Below are 22,098 nucleotides of genomic sequence, written 5' to 3'. Positions count from 1 at the left end.
ATTATTTGATAGTTCCTTTGACATGAATTCACTTTTTGGGCAAAATTCAGTTCTTGAAAATGTCAGTTATTCCGTACAATTTTTTTATTTGAGGAAGACAGGGCTCATAGATGGTTTGCTTGTTTATTCAACTCACCCATTGTGTGATGAAATCAAAGGCCTACTCTTAGAAATTAATTGTTTGTGAGGAAATTTTGATAAAGGACAAAATTAACAGATTGCAGTAGCTTGAAAAACACATGTAAACGTTTAACCTATTACAAGATAGATATTTGTGTGAACCTGCATGCAGGAGTGGAGGCTAGCCGGACTCTCTTTCTGTGTCGGCACCTACTGCTCCGAGCAATCAGTGGACGGCAGAAGAGAGCCCTGTCGCCGTGAAGCCTAGAGGGGGAACGCGACACCCTTGACACCAGAAATCGTCCTGGGATGGCCAAATCTGTGGCGCCGTGGTGGAGAGCATGAGTGAGAGGGTTGAGAGAGTGAGGGGTGCGTGGGGTGAGAGAGTGAGATGGGTGGGTGTGCTGAGAGAGAACCTGAGGTCAGGATAAGGCTGGGTAGGTATGCTCAAAAAAAATTGGGTACCTAGATAAATAATTTGGTTTGTCTCATGTTTATTAATATAAAATATCATCTATGTATGTTTATATATTCATATGTAATTAGGGGTGCCCGGTTTTCTTTGCAAATAAAAACAGATGTGTTACTTTTGTTTTAATATACTATATGTGTTGTCTAATGCAGTACACTTGATGGAGCTACAATTTTGTGTAAGTTAACATAATCATATTTCTTCGTTCAGTATCATTACTATCAACATGTTTTAAATAGTTTTCTTACCCAGTCCATGATGTTAGATTTAACATGATATCAAAAGTTATGCGTGAAGAAAACTATTCACATGTTGGCAACACCGTTTGATAGCTGCCTATAGTACACGACATCTCATCGTGCAACATGGTAAGTAAGGTCTTTTGTACATTGTTGTCATGGTTTATTGTTTCTAATAGCTAGCAATTGCAGAATTATCTTTAATATGCATTCATCGACCGATACACCTTGTACGTCTTCGACAAACATGCATGGTGTGTATATATCTGGACCCTATCCATACATCATCGACGCCATAGTTTTAGTTAAATTATAAAGATTTGCGAGGGAATTCAACGACACACTCAAAATAAAGAAAACCGGTTGGAATTCTGATATATCTAGATGGCAATGTTTATTTCAGCCTGCTATTCCAACGAGCATAGATGGGTAAATTTATATTTTTCATTTCATAATATTTTCACAATACAAATATTTATTTTTTATCACTATATTCAAGATAATATTAATTTAGGAAATTGCAGGGATGTGCCTAGCTATTTTGTTTTTTATATTATGCTCTGGTGGAACGGTAAAGAATTGGTTTGTCCAGTTTGCACGGTGTTACACATTTTAAGACCTTGAACGTGAAGAATTTGTGCTAATTAAATATATTGCTTGTGCAGGATGAGTAAGAGTTAAGGAACAAGTTTTTATTATACTTGATCAAATATCGTGCGAATGTAACTAAAAACAACATTCCTGATATTGTAAAAGAATTTTGTAAGCACATCAACTAGATCATAATTTGTAACATATTTTTAGTTGGATAATCGCTCTATATGTATACATCATCAAATAGCCTTTTTGTTATCTATTTACATTGCAAGTGAAGTGAATTTAAATCATTAATATACATGGGCTAATAGGAGGGACAGCCGACGTGAGTAAGAATGATAACGAGGCATATAGGCCCCCCGGTGACATAGGACCAATACACTCCGCTCGTGCACATGAGAATACATAAGTGCTGGCGCGCCGGGTGTCACTATTTGCGGGCGGCGATGCAATGGGGCCATGGATGGGCCAAGCTAGAGTGTTACGTAAACACAGTTATGAATACATTTGTCTCAAAAAAAAAATGAATACATTAGTCAGCTCATGTACCTGTATGTGTTGTCTGAGTCGAGTTATAAATTGGAAGCTCTTCATGACCGACATCAAAGATTGGATGTGAGTTTCTTATCCCTTTTTTTGCGGGTGAGTTTCTTGTCCTTTTACATCGGATTGAGATGATGTCAACTTTGTGTGGTAGAGCCCTCGCAAAAAAACTATGTGTGATAGAGAAGGGTGTTGTGATATTATTATTATTCTCCCGTTGCAACCCACGGGCATGTTTTGCTAGTAATTCATCAAGCACAATGCATCTTCCAGGAAGAGATAGAGGTAGGTGGCAAAGATCAGAACTTAATAGACGACATCGACGACAGTAGCTCTTTTGTCTTCTTCAATTTCCCCCATTGCTTCTTGAAGGATTGGGAAAATCATAACTGACAACTCCTAAACAATCACAATTGTCGGGACTTTTTGACGTAAGTTCTTTGGTTTGGACAGGACATTTAGTTCATGTTGCTATTCCCACATCCTGGGGGAGTACATTCTATGGGATAATTTCTTAGATGTATTACCCTATCCCCAGTGGTTTAGTGGAGCGTACAAATCGGATTCTATCTAACGTGAACAGGGCGGTGGCTCATGGATCCCTTTGAAACAGCACGAAGTTCAAGCCCTCAGACTGGCGGGTCGTGAATCCTGACGATGTAGCAGGAAGAAGTATCTTGATGGGGGGACGCCGAGCAAGGCAAGCCTCATGAAGGAGCCACCAATTCTGCCGCTGATTTATGAGGACGCATGAGGAAGAAGCTGGTTACGATACGTGTGAAGGAGGAGTCCGACACTTTCCTATTTGTTTTCGTGGGCTGCGATGCTTTCAACATTGGATAAGATTATCAGGCCCAGGCTCAAGTCACGTGCGCGTGAACAATGTAGGAAAACATCCGAAAATTTTAACGGATGAAACAAAATAAAGAACATCGCCTTCTTTTATTATTAGGTAGATATAATATATAAAGCAAATCACCGCATACAATCAAGTTCAACCATGAGCGGAAGTTCAAAAGAAAAATAAAGAGGTTCCCACAGTAAAAAAAACAAGGTTGAGAAAGGAGATGACCTCGATTTTTTTTAACATAGCTGATGTCGATGGGGCGTTTGCTACTGAATCCTTGATTATTTAGGATTTGACTTATTTTCTTGTCAATTCTTCCGACTGATTATTAGGAGGTTTTGTGATGTCTAAGTTGATATGATCTTCTTTTGAATGGGTTCAGTTTTATCTTGATAACATATTGGTCTAGAATAAGCTTGTTGTTAAACATGATCATGAAATCCTACTAAATCATAAGGACTGGAATCAAGGAAGCCCGCCGTCTCGATGAGTTATTCGATTCCATTATTTAGGATTGGACCCTCAACAACAGACATATCAATAGTTGACCTCGGGATCTACGACAGGATTAGCTAGCTGGAACACCTGAAAGCCGGCTGTGTCCGGCAGGTTCCTCAGCCGGAACGCGTCAGCCCTCCATCTCGTGAGCTTGCCCAAGAGGTGGTCCGGCCAAAACTGGTTCCCATCCTCAACGTGCATCTCCTCGAGCACCATGGCGTTCTCGACAAGGAACCTGGCCAGCTGTACCTGGAAGCAGTTGTGCTCATTGGACTTGAACTGCAGCGTCACCTTACGCAGGCTCGTCCTCAGGCAGCCGAACGTGCAACTGTTGGCGAAGGCAGCCGGGAGCTCCGAGACCCCGCCGAGCTCCACGTCGTCGCGGTGTTTGGCGCACATGGACCCGAGCCTGTTGAAACTTTCCGTGGACTGGGCGAAGGGGCCTCCGACTTGTTCCTTGGTCTCGCGATCGTAGTGGTAGTCCCTGTTCATGTTTAACCTGAGGCGGAGCTCGGACATAGCCGGGCAGGCGCGGAGTAGCGTTGCCAATGCCGACGCCGTGTTGCTGTCCCGGTAATTGAAGCTTGCGTCTATTTCCAGGAGCCTGAGGTTTAGGAAGGTTGGCAGGATGACCTCCTCGCCGGGCTTTTGATCACCCGTAAAAGTTTGGTCACCATAGCGATAGCAGTCATCGGAGACGATGTCCTCAATGGTGCTGAGACACAGGTTGAGGGACCTCGTGGTGCAGAAGCAGTTTGGGCTCGCACTTGTAAACGTCGCTCTCGCGGCGGTTGGTGTCGAGGTGGACTCGAGCCAGCCCCGGCGCGGGCGATGTAAGCGAGAGCTTGAAGGGGAACCCCTTGTAGCGGAAGGAGCGGAGGCTCGGCATGTCGAGCTGTATGCCGATATTGCAGGAATCGTCGAGCTCATTCAGGCACATATTGATCTCGAGCACCAAGGTGGTGACCGTCGGGGAGCGGAGGCGGAGTGGCAGGTTGAAAGACTTCGACGTGAACATGAAGGAATCCTCAGTGGAAACTGGCGGGCGGCGTCAGCGGTTTATTAATGACGTCCACCAGTGCAAGCCTGGTTAGGGCCGGCATGACGTCGACCACGTCTTGGAGATACGACTCCAAGTAAGTGCAGTCACGCACTGTTAGATCCGTGAGGTGCGGGAAAGCGAGGCTCGCTGACGGCTCCGTCGGCGGCGGCTCGAAGCTGCAGTGGTGGAGCTCCAGCACCCGGAGCGTCGTGGCGGCGCACGACAGGGAGGCCAGCGGCGGGACGTACATGCAGACGAAGGCGCACTCGCCGGCGATCCGGAGCTCCTCCAGCGCGGTCGCTGCAGGGTCGGCGAGGAGACCGGCGACCCGGGTGTCGTACTCCGGCACGACGTCGTCGTTCCTCCGGTAGTGCCATTTGTCGCCGACGAGGTAGGCGTCTTCTAGCAGGTAGAGCGTGAGCCTCTTGAGCGCCGTCCCGAGGCGGCTGGCGAGGGCGGCCTTGCCGTGGCGGAAGAAGTCGTCGAAGCGGTCGCCGTGGTAAAATCTGGAGTGCTGGCGGGAGTAGGGCCTGCTGTCGAGGTTGAGGGCGCCCGTGCGGCGCCACAGCGGGCGCCATCGGCGCGAGAGGGCGGCGCTGGCTGCGGCCTCCTTGGCCGGCGCGAAGGACAGGATGCGCTGGAGGAGGTCGTCGGCGAGGCCGGAGAGACGGTCGGCGGAGGCCATGGTGCGAGTAGATGGATGTGCGATCGATCGAGGCCCGTCGTGGCAGGAGTGGAGTGATTTATGGATCTGATCAAGCATAGGTATATGGCCGATCTAGTCGGTTGAACTTTTTTCTCGAGGAAGCTTCGGCCTTCATGAGCTGCATTGGCGGTTCGTTTAGAGTCCAGGAAGCTTCGGCCTTCAGCTGCGCGGTACGTCAATCTGACTCGTGTACGGTTCCTCAAAAAAAAAATCTGACTCGTGTACGATTGTAAAAACTACTACGTACTACCTGAGACCTGGACTCGAAATTTTCCAGGAAAGGTTGAAATGAGGTAGATGATGATAGCGTAGCATCATGTAGTTGTGTTCCCGAAGATCAGCCGTACGTGGAGGACGGACGAGACCGATCCAACGAGGAACAATTCCATTCCAACTATATGCACCGATCGAGGTATTCCAGGAGTTTACCAAACCTCTCCCACATGCAGATCCCTTCCGTTTCACCCGCACAAAACCTAATTAACTGGAGCCTCCAACCTCAGCAACTTGACGAATCTGCCTGGCTAGACAAACAATGGCCAGGACAAGGGCCGCCCCGTCCGCATGTGGGCGCGGAAGCGGATACGGATGGCGCGCCGTATACTCATCGCGTCTCTCCTGATCCAAATCCCTACGTCCGCCGCGGGGGAACCTGTGGCTCGGCGGACGCGCAGCCGCCTCCGCGCCGCGGCCGCCGCCCTCGACCGCCTCCCGGAGGAGATCGTCGCGGGGGAGATCTTCGTCCGACTTCCGGCCAAGGACGTCCTCCGCTGCCGCGCAGTCTGCCGATCCTGGCGCCGGCTCGCCTCCGCCCCGGATTTCCTCCTCGCCCACCACCGGTGGCAGCCATCGCTCCCCCTCGTCGCATTCCACCGCCGCATAGCCAGTTCAAGTAAAGATCAGTGTAACCACCCGATCTTGGAGCGTGGCCGGGGCCGGCTTGTCCTCGGGCTCGACGACTACTTCGACAACAATGGCTTCAAGCTGCACGCCTCCTCCGACGGCCTCCTCCTGCTCGCCCTGTCTGATGGCCGTTTCAGCATCTGTAACACAGCCACGCGTGAGTGCGCCTCACTTCCAGGCCTCACTGCTTCCGGCAGTATCAACATCCTGGCACTCTACCTGCACCGCCCGTTGGGGGAGTACCGCGTTCTTTATTGGAAAGGAATACACCATGCGAAAGCAGCTGCCCATTACATCTTTACGGTGCGGCAGAGGGGCACACCGAGGTGTATCGGAGTTCCTTATACCCCTACCATGGAGAAAGCTATCCTGGCCGGGCACAAAATGGCCCATATTAATTCGTCACCACCGTTCGTGTTTCGCAACTGCCTTCACTGGTTACCTGGATGGCTCTGCGACGATGGCATAGTAGTGTTCGACACGGTGGCCGAGTCATTTAGGTCCATGTGCGGCCCACCTGCTGCTACCAGCTGCTACACTCGTTTGTGTGACATGGAGGGCTCGATTGGCTTCAGTTGCTTGGACGAGAAGGGGACAGTCGCCCGAATATGGGTGCTGGAGGACTACGAGAGGGAGGTCTGGTCATTCAAATACCATGTCAAATTTCCCGTGGAGGACTACTGTCACTTTACAGATATGCGGCATTTCATTTTGTCCTGCAAGGGAGATGTATTGGTCTACAATACGTCCGCATGTTACATGTTCCACTGTGACAACACAGGCAAGTTGCTAGAGGAATTCCGGTGGGAACCCAAGTCACAAGATTTGCATGTTACAGGACGCATGTTCAAAGAAAGCCTTGTTGAGCATGAGTTCTTCCAGAGGCGAGGTCTCGCCCGTGCTGGACAACCAAGTTTTTTCCAAAGGATTTAAATTAAGGTACCTCAACACGCTGGTGATTCCGGTTGATGATATGCTCCACATCATTATTGAGTTTCTTACTACGGTGATTTCATAGAGCTATTTTTAGGAAACTTGTGAATCAGCCCGGTTGTAGCCTTGTAGGTACACCCCACTAACTTTGGAACATATAAGATGCCATATGTCATAAATGGAGAACATATATAAAAATGCATGCCTCACATGGTGCCAAGAAAATATGCGCGTAAGAAATTCAGGTCTTGTTTGTTGGTTTGTCTATGCACTTCATGAAGTGTGAAGGTATAGTGTGCTTCGTTCAACATCAACGTCAACCGCCATTCAATTCCATGGCAACATGCATGTGGGTCAGAAGTGTGCTAGACTTTATCGTTGATAAGGAGTACTGGTCTACTGGTCTACACAGCAAAGTTTGGGTTCTACGGGGGAGACTAGAATGAGATCAGCAAAACAGGTGAGATCTTACGATCCAGCTAGAAGAGCCGATGGTACAGATCGAGAAAGGTGGGATGTGGTGGACATTTTCCATGAACCTCCTCGTCATACGGAAATATTGCAGGCAGAGCTGTACCCCAACACTACTCTCTCTCTCTCTCTCTGCTGGACCAGTGCACGCACGCCAGCATCCATGGATTTGCTTAAAGATTTTGATTCATGGAGCCGTCACCGAAGCCTCAGTCGACTGCTTCCTTCTTCCTTTTGTTAGACACTTTTCTAATCTGCTGCTTTTCACCTAATTCAGAAATATATGTGATGAATCTAATATGGAATTCTTTCTTCCAGCCACTGTTAAAACTAAAAGCTGTACCAACCCACTGAAAACATCAAGTCAGCAGGAAATGGAGTAGTTATATTTACAACATACACGCCAGAGATGCAATGGCTAACATATAATTAGCCCATTGAACCGGTTAAATGGTGTTCGACCATTGAAGCTATCTTGTATTTTCCATTACCGTCCTGATTGACATTCACATCCACACCTAGTTACTTTGACCTTGCAGCTTTTTTTTTTGAAGGATTTTTATCCAAGCAGTTAACAATGCACTTGTCTTTTGAGGTCTGATACCCTTCCCTTGAGTATAAGAAACACTTCCAATGAATTTCATTATTCACTAACCTTTGCGCCCCGAGGTGGACATCAAATCCCACATGATGTGCATACTTCTTGTAAAATGCCTGCACATCAGCAATATCATCAAATTGTATACCTATGGCTGGTTTGAGTGCATCATCACACACGGGTTTGTACAATGAACCTGCAAATCAAAAGATTTTTTTTATTAAACACAACCTTTGTAGTTGGGAAAGATCGAGGCTGGAGTATGGATGCAAGTTTTGTGTATTTAACATGCCTAATGATTCTTGACAAGTAGACATTTGCATTCGTTGATTGTGGAGTACATATTTTCTCCATTTTGAGAAAAATCTTTATGAGATATTATGTGCTCATGTCACAAGTATACACACAAAAATGCATGCGTCCGTTATTAAACAATCTGCAGTGTACTTACATCTACTGAAAAACATTGTCTCTTCTTGGGTGCAGAGAATTCATTACAAGGAACCATAGTGGAATTAATCTCCTAAAAAGAGTGTGTTATGGCATCTCAAGGATTCATCTCCAATTTCATGGCGAATTCGAATACAGGAGAGATGTTTGGGGGAAGGAGGAGAGGAGACCCCGCTTACAAGCTTGCACACACACGCTACCTAGCCGTTTGCCAGCCGCCACTCGAATCTTATCGTTTACAGATATAAGTACAACTCTTAACGGGCCCATTCTGGGCCGGCGAGCCGAGCCGGTGGGCGAGGCTGTCTTCTGGGCCGGCTTGAGGTTTGAACTTGGTCTTGGCACTCGTTCGGTTCGTTGACAATCCTTCCTCCCTTAGAATCGGCTTGCCCCCAAGCCGGTGCTCGCGAAAACCTCTGTTTCAGTGCAATCTTGTCCTCCCATGTAGCTAGATCCACCGGAGTAGAGTTCCACTTGATCAGAACTTGAACCACCGAATCAGCGCCGCGACGTACCACTCTTTGCTATAGGACTTGCTCAGGAAACTGGAACTGGTCGTCAGGGGAAGGAAGCAGCGGCAGGATTTGTTGATGAGGAGCAAGCCCCTTCTTGAGCAGGGAAACATGGAAGACCGGATGAACTTTGCTGGTTGCTGGTAATGCTAGGTTGTATGCCACCTGACCAATCCACTCCATCACTTCAAATGGCCCGTAGAACTTGAACGCCAGTTTGTGATTCGCCCGTGGTGCCATTGAAGACTGAAGATAAGGTTGGAGCTTTAGAACACTTTATCTCCCACTGCGAACTCACGATCTAATCGATGCTTGTCAGCCTGATTTTTCATGCGTTGCTGGGCTCGCAGGAGATGCTGCTTAACTGAATCCATGACAACAGAGCGATTAGAAAGCCACTGTTGTAAGTCGACTGACTGAATTGTGTCATCAGGAGCAAGGCCAAAGTGACGTGGACTGTGGCCGTAGATTATTTCAAACGGAGTCTTCCCAGTAGCGAAATGCCATTTGGTGTTGTACCAATACTCACATAACGGGATCCACTTTGCCCAACGAGATGGATGTCCACTGACAAAACAGCGGAGGAAACATTCCACTTGTTGATTGACGCGCTCGGTTTGGCCATCTGACTGAGGGTGACGAGCTGAACTCATATGTAGCAGTATACCACACTTTTGAAAGAGCTCACTCCAAAATTTGTTGGTGAAGATCCGATCGCGGTCAGAGACAATGGAAAGAGGCATACCATGCAGTTTGTAGACACAATTCAGAAATGCTTCAGCTACTGTTTCAGCAGAAAATGGGTGGTGTAGAGGAATAAAGTGCCCGTACTTGGAGAGCTTGTCAATGATAACCAGCAGGCAATTGTAACGACCTGATGTAGGTGAACCTTCCACGAAATCCATGTTCACCATTTCCCAAGGCAGAGAAGGAACAGGCAAGGGTTGGAGTAGTCCAGGCTAAGGTATCCTTTCTGGTTTAGCTTGTTGACAGGTGATACAGTGCTGCACATGCTTCTTGACATCACCTCTCATCCCTTTCCATCTGAATATCTGCTTGATGCGTTTGTAAGTAACAGGAAAACCAGAATGTCCACCCAAGGGACTGTCATGGAATGCAGCACAAATTTTGCTGTGAAGCATAGGATCATTGCCAACCCAAACACATTTGCCCTGCATCAGAATACCAGCTTTGAGTGAGAATTTGTCACTAGCTGCAGGGGACACTGCCAGTTGTTGGAGAAATTCAGAAGCGACTGGATCATTGATATAACTTTGCATGATTTCTTCTAGCCAGGCAGGTTGTGCTGAGGAGATGTGATGTAGCTCAGGTAATACATCACCTGAAGTAGCAGGTCTCCTAGATAGAGAATCAGCAGCACTGTTTTCAATCCTTTTTTGTATTCAATGGAATATTGCAGTCCCAACAGTTTAGTCAGTGCTTTCTGTTGCCACCTTGTGTGTAATCTCTGCTCAGATAAGCAAGCTAGGCTGCGCTGGTCAGTTTTGATAACAAATTCTGACAGCTGTAAGTACTTTCTCCATTGCTCCACTGCCAACAAAATTGCCAAATATTCTTTTTCATAAACTGACAGTGTTTGATTTCTGGGCCCTAATGCTTTACTGACATAAGCAATAGGGTGTCCTTTCTGCATCAGCACTGCTCCCACTCCAACATCACAAGCATCTGTTTCCACTACAAACTTTTGAGTGAAATCTGGCAATGCTAGCACAGGGGCTGAGATCAAGGCTTGTTTTAAGTTCAGAAAAGCTTGTTGTTCATTTTGAGTCCAATGGAAGGGTACCCCTTTCTTCAACAGATTTGTTAAGGGCTTGCTGATCATACCATAGTGGGCAATGAACTTCCTGTAATAACCAGCAAGACCCAGAAATCCTCTCACCTCTTTAGCAGTTTGAGGCACTGGCCAGTCCTGGATAACAGTAATTTTAGAAGGATCTGTAGCAACCCCTTGGTCACTGATAATATGTCCCAGATAAGCAATCTGATTCTGAGCAAAAGCACACTTAGACAGCTTGACTTGCCACTGGTGTTGGAGCAGTAATTTCAGAACTTCAGCTAAGTGTTGCAGGTGCAATTCATAAGAAACACTGAATATCAGGATATCATCAAAGAAAACCAAGACATTCTTTCTGATGTGGGGAGCCAAGGTGTCATTCATTCCAAAATTGAAAGTGTTAGGCCCTCCAGTAAGACCAAAGGAAAGTACAAGGAACTCAAAATGACCAAAGTGTGTTTGAAAAGCAGTTTTGTGTTCTTCTCCAGGCGCCAGTCTGATCTGGTGGTAGCCAGACCTAAGATCTAATTTAGAAAACCATTTAGCTCCTGCTAGTTCATCAAGTAGCTCATCAATAATGGGAATTAGGTATTTGCTCTTCACTGTGATAGCATTCAGCTTCCTGTAATCAAAGACTGGCCTCCATGTTTTATCCTTTTTCTGGACCATAATTGTAGCGACCAGACCTCAAATAGTCTGATCTACCGTGCACCAGTGTCATCCCTGGATCTGTAATGCTGACACGCACAGTACTTGGAGGATTTATAACAGAGTAGCAATCACACACTTATTACATCGAGTATCTCAAGAGAGAAATAAGTATGACAAATATGGCTTAAGGCCATCTAAAACGATAATAGTGGAAGACTTGGAAGATAAGTGAGTCCATCAACTCCAACGGCATCACTGAGTATAAGACCACGGCCTAAGGCACCTTACTCGTCGTCTGAAAAGTCTGCAACATGAAACGTTGCAGCCCGAAAACGGGTCAGCACATGGAATATGCTGGCAATGTAACACATAGAGAGTAATGAACATAATAATGCTATACTACATGCATATATGGCTGGTAGAAGGCTCTATGGTTACAGTTTTGCGAAAAGCCAATTTTTCCCTATAGCAAAGGAATAAATTTTATTTGACTATCATGGTGGTTGTTAAACATTGAGAATGGTTGACAGCATTCTCAATCCCAATTAAGTATCATCATTAACCCAACAAAATTAATTAAAGTAACATGATGAGATTCACATGATAATCTAGATACTAGATACTCAAGATGTCCATAACCGGGGACACGGCTAACCATGATTAGTTTATACACTCTGCAGAGGTTTGTGCACTTTTCCCCACAAGACTCGATCGCCTCCGCTTGATTCTCGCACTACATGATGTTTGAGAAACGGATGACCGAGATACAGTCTTTCAGAAACAATAACTCTTTACTCCGGGTGGACAGTTACACCTACTTTCCCCTACATCTGCTAGCCCACCTCTTCAAGAGATCATGTAACCTACTCAACTATGCTAGAGCCCATAATAGCTTGTGGCTGCACACGGAAGTTTCTAGCACGAATAATCTCATGATCCCTTTGAACCTGGGTGGCGGTCCAAAAGAAAAACAGGCAATCCTGAAATACCCAGGTACCTCAATCCACCCAGATGTGAGTTTTAGTTGCCACCTTAAGGTTAACCATTAATTAACAATCTCACATCTGTCATGGTAACACTCAAACCCAATCCACGTCTACTAGCATAGCATAGCAATATGTGCGAACGTAGAAGTAATTCCCAAGGGTTTGATAATAAACAGGTGATAGGTACTACCTCAACTACTTCCCAATTCCCACAGTTTAATTAGAGCCTAACCATGCAATGTTTGAGGGTTGATCTAATGCAATAAAACTGGGTAGTAAAAGAGGTATGATCAAAGTGTTACTTGCCCTGCTGATGATCCGTGAAACCTAGAGATTTGAAGTAGCAAACGGCGCACTCCGGGTACTCTATCGCAAACAAACAAGCATACAATAAGCACTCATCTAATGGACAGGTAAAACTCAAATAAAGATCCCACCAAAAAGTTCAACTTAAGAACTCCGGTTTGCAAAAAGAATCAAATCAAACGAAGCAACGAAAGTCAAACGGCGAAAGAAACAAGCTTCGTTTACTAATCTGGATCTAGGTCAAATTTTACAGTAGCAAAAACTTGTTTGAGTTGGTTAGACGGAAAGAGAATTTCGAGACGAAACTCTAGGCGCTTGAATCGCCTGATTCCGATAAACGAGCGAAAAGATAAACTAAAACGAAAAACAGATCAGAAGTCGCGATCTGGGAAAATCGCGGATAATCCGACGAAAAAGAAAACTGACGAACAGTTAAACGAACGGACGTTCGTTAACTGCGACAAACTGACGAACACGTTCGTTAAAACGAACGGATCGGCGAACGTTCACTAACTAACTAAACCGAAGAAAAAAAATAAACTGATCTATAAAAAAATAAACCTAGGGTTTCGGAAAAAAAATAAACCGAACGTTTTTTTTAAACCAGACGGCGGACAGCGGCTCGGCTACCTCGACGGGGCACTCCGGCTGGGTCTGGACGGGGCGGCGAGGGGCGGCGGGGTGCGGGCGTCGTCGGGGAGGCGGCGGGCACGAGGGGCGGCGTCCTGCGGCGTCGGCGGCGGCTTCCCGTGGCGGCGGCGGCTCAGCTCCGGCGTCGGGCTTCGGCTCGGCGTCGGGCTTCGGGGTGAGGGAGGGCGGCGGGGTCGGGCGGTACTTAAAGAGGGGGAGGGGTGCCGTGGGGAAGGGGCGACGGGCGGCGGCGGGAGTCGAGCGGGACACGGGCGGCGGCGCTGCCGTGCTCGTCTCGGTCTCCAGGAGGGAGACGGGGCGCGGGGAAGATGGGCCGTCGGCTGGGCTTCGGCCCAGTCGGCGCGCTCGCGATCTTTTTTTTTATAATTTCGCCGAACCTAGAAAAACGTAGAAAAATAAATAAAAATCCAAAAATGCCAAAACAAATTTTTCACCGTCTAATTAAAATAGTTAGAACGAGATGAACATTTTCTTGGCCCAAAAATGCAGTTTTGAAAACGTGCAATTTTTTTAATGCAAATAAAATTACAAATAAAATCCGAATAAAATCAAATATTTGATTTTAATTTTTTTCCTCCAATATTTCAATTATTTTGGAGAAGTCATATTTTCTCCTCTCATATATTTTAATATGAAATATTGAAAAATAAATTAAACCAAAAATCCTCATTTCTTTATTTGATAAAAATCAAATATGAAAACCGCGAAAAATCCCCAACTCTCTCCGAGGGTCCTTGAGTTGCTTAGGATTTTCGAGGATTTGCCAAAATGCAATAAAATATGCTATGCAATGATGATCTAATGTAAAACATCCCAAATTGAAAATTTAGGATGTTACAATAATCATGGGAGAGGAAAAAGCACTGTTGCTAGGTCTGATAATGCCAGCTGCTAGCATATCCTTGACTTGTTTCTCCATTTCATCTTTTAGAGCGGGTGCAATTCTGTAAGGCCTGCTGTAAACTGGTTGTGCACCAGGGACCAATGAAATAGTGTGGTCATATTTCCTCCTTGGAGGTAGACCAGTGGGAGCCTCAAACACAGGAGCAAATCGTTGCAATATTTCTTGAACTTCAGGAGGGACATCAGTTAAAGAAGGATTTTCAGTTACCAGCAAAGCAGACAATTCTACCAGAGCAAACATTTGTGGAGAGGCATCTTGACCTAGCAATGTGATCAGTTTGTCCTCAAGATGAAATGATAGCCAATGAGCAGCCCAGTCCACTTGCATGGGGTTGTGTGCAGCCAACCAATCCGATCCCAAAATTCCATCATAAGATCCCAGGGGAAACACCTTGAAAGTGCTGGTAAATTCATGTCCAGCACAAGACCAAAGTCCTTGCAACAGTTGCTGATTGCAGGGAACCACACTGCCATTAGCTACTTTGACCATGGTTACAGGCATCTGTGTGATCCCTTTAACAGTGATTGCAGTAGCAGTAACCAGGAATGTGTGGGTACTGCCTGAATCTAATAAGAAAACTAGAGATCTCCCTTGTAGTTGCACTTTCAATTTCATTGTAGTTGTTGCTGGAGCTGTGACGTCCCCCATTGCTGCAGCTGATATACTTATCGCATTAGCTTTAGCTGAAACAGAATCATCCGAGTCACTCTGCTCTGAGGGCATGCTCTGAACATAGTCCATCATTTCCTGTACTACATGCAGTTGCACTTCTTGCTTGCATCGATGATCTCGAGCCCAGCGCTCCCCACAGATGAAACACAGGCCCTTGGACTTCCTGAATGCACGGAGCGCAGACCATCGATCATCAGTGGAAGTCGAGCACTGTGTGTCAGTTGAGCGTTTATCCTCACCTAGTTTACTGACAGAAGTTCTGCTAGAAGAAGGTGTGTTGCGTTTACTGGAAACTGATCCAACTGAATTTTCGCTCAATTCTTCAGACAGCAGTGCCAAAGCATATGCAGAGTCCAGGTCTGCTGGTTGTTGTATCCCCACAATAAGCCTGACAGATGGTGTTAGTCCTTCCATGAACCTCGTCACATAATGCACAGGATTGGGATCTGTTTCATAAGCAGTCAGTTGATCATACAGCTCTGAAAAACGCTCAACATACTCTTCCACAGTGCTAGTCTGACGAACATGAAACAACTGCCTCAGAATATTTTGATGCTTGTTGCGACCAAAACGAGATTGCAACAGCTCGCAGAACTCTGCCCATGAGACGTTTGGGGCACGGCGCTGCACTGATTCGAGCCAACGTGCCGCAGTTCCTTCAAACAAAGCCGAAGCAAAGGGAATCCACTGGTTTGGTGGTGTGTTCCAAAGCTTGAAGTAATCTTCGCAGCGAGACTGCCACAGCTTGGGATTAGACCCATCGAATCGCGGAAGCTCAATTCGAGGACCAAAACTCATGGCATCGGACTGATACGGCCTGAATCCGTCACCAACAGTAATAATCTGATGCGAATGGAACGGATCTGCAGTCGTACCTCGGACAGGTGGAGGTACATATTTTGGACCTGAATTCCTTTGTTCAGCTTCAGAACGAAATCCGTCAGAACCGCTGGAGCCGCTGCTCGGTGGTCGAGCGCGCGCGGGTACCGCGGCTGCTCGTGGAGACAGAGGCGCGGGCGGGAACGACGCAACACCTCTCTCGGTACCGATCTCGCCCCGTAGCTCGTCCAGATCGACGCTGATGGCGAGCTTGACGTCGTCGATGCGGCCGGAGAGCTGGTCCAGCTTGGAGTCCAACTTGGCGAAGGCCGCCGTCATCTCCTCGCTGCGCTCTGCCGTGGTCTTGGACAGGGCGGCATCGAAGTAAGCGCGACGGAGCTCGTAGATGGCCTTCGTCTCGGGGAAAATTTTCTCCATGGCCTCTGCTCGCCGTCGATTAGCGAGTCACGTGCGGTGGTGATGGCCGGGAAGCTCCAGAGCGGAAGGGTGGGGCGGGGAACGGCGGCTCTGATACCAGATTGTTAGGGCATCTCAATGATTCATCTCTAATTTCATGGCGAATTCGAATACAGGAGAGATGTTTGGGGGAAGGAGGAGAGGAGACCCCGCTTACAAGCTTGCACGCACACGCTACCTAGCCGTTTTCCAGCCGCCACTCGAATCTTATCGTTTACAGATATAAGTACAACTCTTAACGGGCCCATTCTGGGCCGGCGAGCCGAGCCAGTGGGCGAGGCTGTCTTCTGGGCCGGCTTGAGGTTTGAACTTGGTCTTGGCGCTCGTTCGGTTCGTTGACAGAGTGAGCATCACTTAATTCTGTCATGGCAAGGCTATTGACCGATGCTGTAAAATAAAAAGAACAAGCTGAATCACAATTGTTTTAACTTGTAAGGAAGAACTTGAAAGATTAGCAATTTTGATACAAATTTTTAATCTGAGATGGCTGGTACACTACACGGATTGGTCTGGATGCCAAGAATGGCGAGGGTGAGTTCGCGCTAGTTTCCTCCATTTAGAAGAACAATTGCCTTCTCTTCTCTGCTTTCCTAGCAAAAATTTAAATGGAGGCACATATCACAAACTGGATACAGTCTGAAGGAAGTGCAGGCTACTGTGCTAAAAGGAGTGCTTCTGAAACTGAAGCAGCCCTATAGTGACAATTTTGATTCCAATATGTACTGAAAATTAGCATCCACTAAATTGATTGCATTGCAAATTATAAGCACCACAATCAGATGGAAATCTCTTGATTACAGTACATGGTAGCAAGGACCAAAATTGGAGCCGACTCAAGAAAAAAATCCAGTGCAAGCACGTTCTAATGTGGGATGGTTAGGACATACAGTACTAGTTTTCTGTGGGAAAAATTGCACTTACTACTAACCTGCGTCCCTTTAGATTAATGAACGGTAGATGTTGTGGAGCCGAGAAGTCTCCACAGCCGTTGCTACTCCCCCAATATCACCACTAGAACAAGCATGGAATGGTGTTGTATACCCGGTACTTGTCGGCAGTAGACAGGGAGATATGTGGGGAAGCAATTTCCTGGTTAGGGTTAAGAACTGGCTCGAACAAGGCCGCCGCAGTCGATGGTAGGGAACTTCGTGGTCCAGAGGGGAGGTGGGAAAGATCTGGGAGGACAAGGCCACCGCCGTCGACGAGGGTATTTTGTGGCTCGGAGTGTGGGCGGGGAAGTGCTGGCTGGCAGCGGCAGTCAGCAGGGCATGGCCGTCGTCGCCGCCGCCGCCGAGATTGGATTCGAGAACAGGAAAGAGCTGGCCTGAATGGGAGTTCTCTTCGAAGTACAAAATGTACAGGGCCTAAATGCAAAATGTACTGTAAAAGAGGCTGGAATCCCACCTTACCGTATCTGTACCATGCATCCAACATCCAATGGCCCAGGATGCTGGATCGCACGATCGCAGCTCAAGTACTGATCCTATACTAGTCGTGCCCGGGTTCTACGATTGACAGAATTTGGATTAGTTAGGCCACAACCTTGTCCAATCGAAACACATATCCACAATACAATGCATCGCTCTCATTTGTGCTCTTGAGCTCATTTGCTTTTCGTTTAATATACTACTCATGGTTATCGTAATTTTCTTGCTACTGGTTATACGTTCTAAATAGATGTTTTCAGGCCGAGAATACAACATTCGGTGCACTGGTTCAAGTAAATTTTGTGCATCCGGTACATTGAAATAAAGGCTAGACATCATGGCCAGCAAGCTTGCTCCGTCTTCACAAAGAAAATCCAGGTAGACCAAGAGTGACCAAAATATTTATGTTAGTTTCGGACTACTGAATACGTAGACAGACCGGTACCGCACGACTATTGCTAGGAATGACCGGATGGGGTATCGATGGAAGAATGGTCATTACTTTAGACAGCACAACAACAAAGATAGTGGCCGCTCATAACAATATCATCTTGAATGTAAACAAAATCAATACTAGTAAGAAAATAGGAATGAGTATTTTTTTTTATCCCGGGACTAGAAAATATTTTAAACTAAAAACACCAAGTCTAAAGGGCATCACATAGCAGAAGATGATAGGAAGCTATAAATACCAAGAATATCAATGAGGTCTACAAGTAAAACCACGGAGGAAGCCATGGCTACGAGACGACATCCTGTTCGAGCAGCTAGCCGCGGAATGTCCCCAGGGTTCGGCCAAGGCACTCCGGAGCGGCGGAGCGTATGCACCTCCATAATGACGCTCCCCCACTCAACATTAGTGTTTCCTGTCTGAGCATGGACGGCCCCAACGGCCTCTGCTTTCGGGTGAGCGAAGGACAGCCGGCTGCACGGCATCGATGACATGGTGTGGCTGGTTGAGACCAACACGAGGCACATGGCAGTGCTATTGGTCACACGCTACTCAAATGAACAGGTGTGCGGGTAATTTATACAAAATTGGAAACAACCAAAATGTTTTGCATAATATCTTTAGAAACTTGAAACCTCTAAAACCCAGCCATGCCACTTTTGTCGTCAACTAGCCCCTACATGCCACCTTCGTCTGATTCCCCTTGCAGGTACGTGTGCACCGCCGACGCTGACCGCATTTCCTCACTCCTCAACGCCGTGCCTCAGCATGATGAGGCCGACATATCAGGGAATCACATAGTGATCCGTAAAGAGGCAAAACAAGTTTTGGTATTCTCATCTTTTGCTCGTAGCAACGCACGGGTATTGTGCTAGGCATTGGCAGAAGCGGTCTCTAATCATATGCTGTTTTTTTTTCCTAAGAAAGAACTTCATTAGGGAGGAATAGAGTTACAACGGGCAGCCATTAAGCCTGATACAACACTACCAGAAAAACTTCGTTTGCCGACGGCCAAATCTATGCCGACGGCCAAGGGCAGGCCGTAGGCGTAGAAAAGCCGTCGGCATAAATACATATATGCCGACGGGGCCGTTGGCATATACGAGGCCGTTGGGACCGCTCGAGGTACGCCTACGGGTCCCGTCGGCATAGGAGCGGCCGTCGGCATACCCGTGCCAGCCCTATGCCGACGGCTATGCCGTCGGCATAGACCTGGCCCATACCCCTCTGCCACGTCATCGATCCGTGGGACTGCACCTCCGTGTGTGCACAGATATGCCGACGGCATACATTTTTTCAGTTTTATTTTAAATTTCGCTTTATACTACCTATGGCAAATATATGCCTACGGTATAGCCGTCGGCATAGGCCCCTCTGCCACGTCATCGATCCGTGCGCCATGCGACGTCATCGATCCGTGGGACTGCACCTCCGTGTGTGCACAGGTATGCCGACGGCCTCGCCGTCGGCATACTATTTTTTTATTTTTACTTTATTTTCTCATTTTTACTTTATTTTTGTTTTTGTTTTTGCATAAGATAAATATGCCTTATCTAAAAAAACATACCCTGATTGTATATCGATTGCCCCCCGTTACGAACGTCGCTATCGCCGTGTCACGGAGGGGGGAAACGGTCGATACGGAGGGAATTCTAGTTGGTTGGGGGATTCGGGGTGTAGCTATGTCACCGAAACATCGCACGGGTCCCGATGCATATGTGAAAGTGTTCAGGCATGCGTAGACGCCCGTCTTGGGGCTCCGCGGTGTGCCCCCCTGCACGCAAGGCAGTGCCGCCGTCACTTGGATGGGGGCACACCCCGAAGACGCGTGCCGCCTCTTCGGACATGCCACCACACCACCCCGCATGTATGAGGGCCCGGTGCGACGCTCGGGTGGCATTGCTACCCCCCAGGGCCCCCGTCCCGCCTAACCCTGTAGCGTTTGACCACGGGATCTAGCCCTTTGACTTTGCACGGACGGGCTTTGAGCAGTGGACCTATCCACCCGGCTGTGTTAGGTCAGTCCATAAGAACACTTTGGAGCAACATCCGGGCCAGACCCACGGCAAGATCCCCTCCGTGTAGACCCGACGCGCCCGTTTCCCCCCTCCAGGTGCCGGCGGCGGCGCCGTCCGTGAGGGGGGGCACACCCCGGAGACGCGTGCCGCCTCTTGGGACATGCCACCACACCACCCCGCATGTATGCAGCCGCTGGTGGATGCTTTGCACCATTCTTGGTACTTTCCGACGTTGACATACGACCGGGATCTGCAGAGAAATTTCTTGATGAAAGTTTGGTTGCACTATTGCATGCATGACTTTCCCGGCTATGCTCTATTCTGCGGATGGTGTACAAGTGGGAAGATGCCATGCCCAGTGTGCATGCAGGCTCTGCGAATGGTTTGGCTGAGTAAGGGTGGCAAGTATGTAGCCTTTGACCTGCATCGACAGTTCCTCCCTCCAGACCATCCAGATAGGGAAGACAAGAAGAACTTCACGAAAGGCCGGGTTGTTCATGAAGTAACCGAGATTCCAACATTTTCGGGGGCAGATGTTCTTGCTCAGCTAAAAGCTCTCCAGCCTAAAGTCAAAGGCAAAGCCAAAGCCAAAGCCAAAGGCTTCGAGGGATATGGTGAGACGCACAACTGGACTCACATTACCCCCTTCTCACAGCTTCCCTATTTCAAGGACCTCAAACTTCCTTACAATATCGATGTGATGCACACCGAAAAGAATGTGGCAGAGTCCCTTTTCCACACGATCCTCAATATTCCTGATAAGACGAAGGATAACGTTAAAGCTAGAGCCGATCAACAGAGAATTTGTGATAGACCACGTCTGAACATGAAGCCTCCCACAGGCGGTCGAAAAAACTGGTTCAAGCCAGATGCTGACTTTGTCCTTAAACCGCCAGAAAAAAAGGAAGTACTTATCTGGCTGAAACACATTTTGAAGTTCACCGATGGTTATGCATCGAATATAAGTAAGGGAGTCAATCTTTCAACGGGAAAAGTGACCGGCCTGAAGTCATGACTACCATGTATGGATTGAGCGGATAATGCCGGTGATGGTTCGAGGCTATGTCCCCGAGCATGTCTGGCGAGTGCTTGCCGAGCTAAGCCATTTCTTCCGCACGCTCTGTGCTAAAGAAGTAAGTAAAGACGTGATTGAAAAATTGCATAAGAAGGCACCGGAGTTGATAGTCAAGCTAGAGAAGATCTTTCCGCCAGGCTTCTTTACACCGATGACACATCTCATTCTGCACCTCGCGAACGAGGTATTGTTGGGGGGGCCTGTGCAGAATCGCTGGCAGTACGGCCCTGAGAGACAGAACAAGCATCTCCGACAGAAATGTGGAAACAAAGCTAAGATTGAAGCTTCCATAGCTGAGGCAGTTATCCTAGAGGAGGTGTCAGACCTCAGGACATCATACTATCCAGACCACGTTCCCCATCTGCATAACAAGGTGCCTCGATACAATATAGAAGAGCCGAATTATCAACCCAAGCTCTATCTATTCAACGCGCAAGGTGGGAGGGCTGGGGCCTCGAAACCTTATAACATGCCACGACAAGAGTGGGAGGACCTCATGTTCTATATCTTGCACAACATCAGGGAAGTTGAGGAAGTGTGGATGAGGTAATACCACTACACCATTCCTTTATGTCTTCCACATCATCATGTTTTATGTTCACTTAGTCCCGGTTTAACACCGGTTTTCTTTTTTTTAGTGATTTCGTTCAAGAGGAATGGACGGGAATGAATCCTCCTACTGAGGCGGAGGCACTTACTCTTCTCCGTCATGGAAACCCTGGACGTAAAAATTTTGTTGCTTGGTTCATGGAGAAAGTAATTGTCCACACTCCCCTATTAAATACCTAGTTCAACATTTATTAGTTAACTAATGCACGCAACAATTTCAATTATACTTGTAGGGAAAAGATCCGAACATATCTATGGATGATGAATTGAGATGGGTTTCCATGGGTTTTGACCCTGCCGTCATGACATGTAAAAAGTATGATGTG

General features: G+C 47.3%; 1 protein-coding gene and 1 long non-coding RNA gene across 2 annotated transcripts; both read right to left on the bottom strand.

Annotated features, from left to right (window-relative positions):
• Positions 1 to 4,344: 4,344 nt before the first annotated feature.
• LOC109784597 (F-box/FBD/LRR-repeat protein At4g26340-like) lies at positions 4,345 to 5,043 on the bottom strand. Its single transcript, XM_020343196.1, has one exon. It carries the CDS (start codon positions 5,041 to 5,043, stop codon positions 4,345 to 4,347), a length of 699 nt encoding a protein of 232 aa, XP_020198785.1.
• Positions 5,044 to 16,206: 11,163 nt separating this feature from the next.
• On the bottom strand, positions 16,207 to 17,526 carry LOC120974413 (uncharacterized). Its single transcript, XR_005769817.2, has 3 exons — positions 17,121 to 17,526; positions 16,694 to 16,782; positions 16,207 to 16,579 (listed from the first exon to the last, which is right to left on the bottom strand). It is a non-coding gene; the product is annotated as an uncharacterized lncRNA (long non-coding RNA).
• Positions 17,527 to 22,098: the final 4,572 nt, after the last annotated feature.

The sequence above is a fragment of the Aegilops tauschii genome, chromosome 2, assembly GCF_002575655.3.
Source record: "Aegilops tauschii subsp. strangulata cultivar AL8/78 chromosome 2, Aet v6.0, whole genome shotgun sequence".
In the NCBI taxonomy this organism is placed as follows: domain Eukaryota; kingdom Viridiplantae; phylum Streptophyta; class Magnoliopsida; order Poales; family Poaceae; genus Aegilops; species Aegilops tauschii.
The sequence above is the reverse complement of the archived record's forward strand: the minus strand, read 5'-3'. Positions and strand labels throughout refer to the sequence as shown.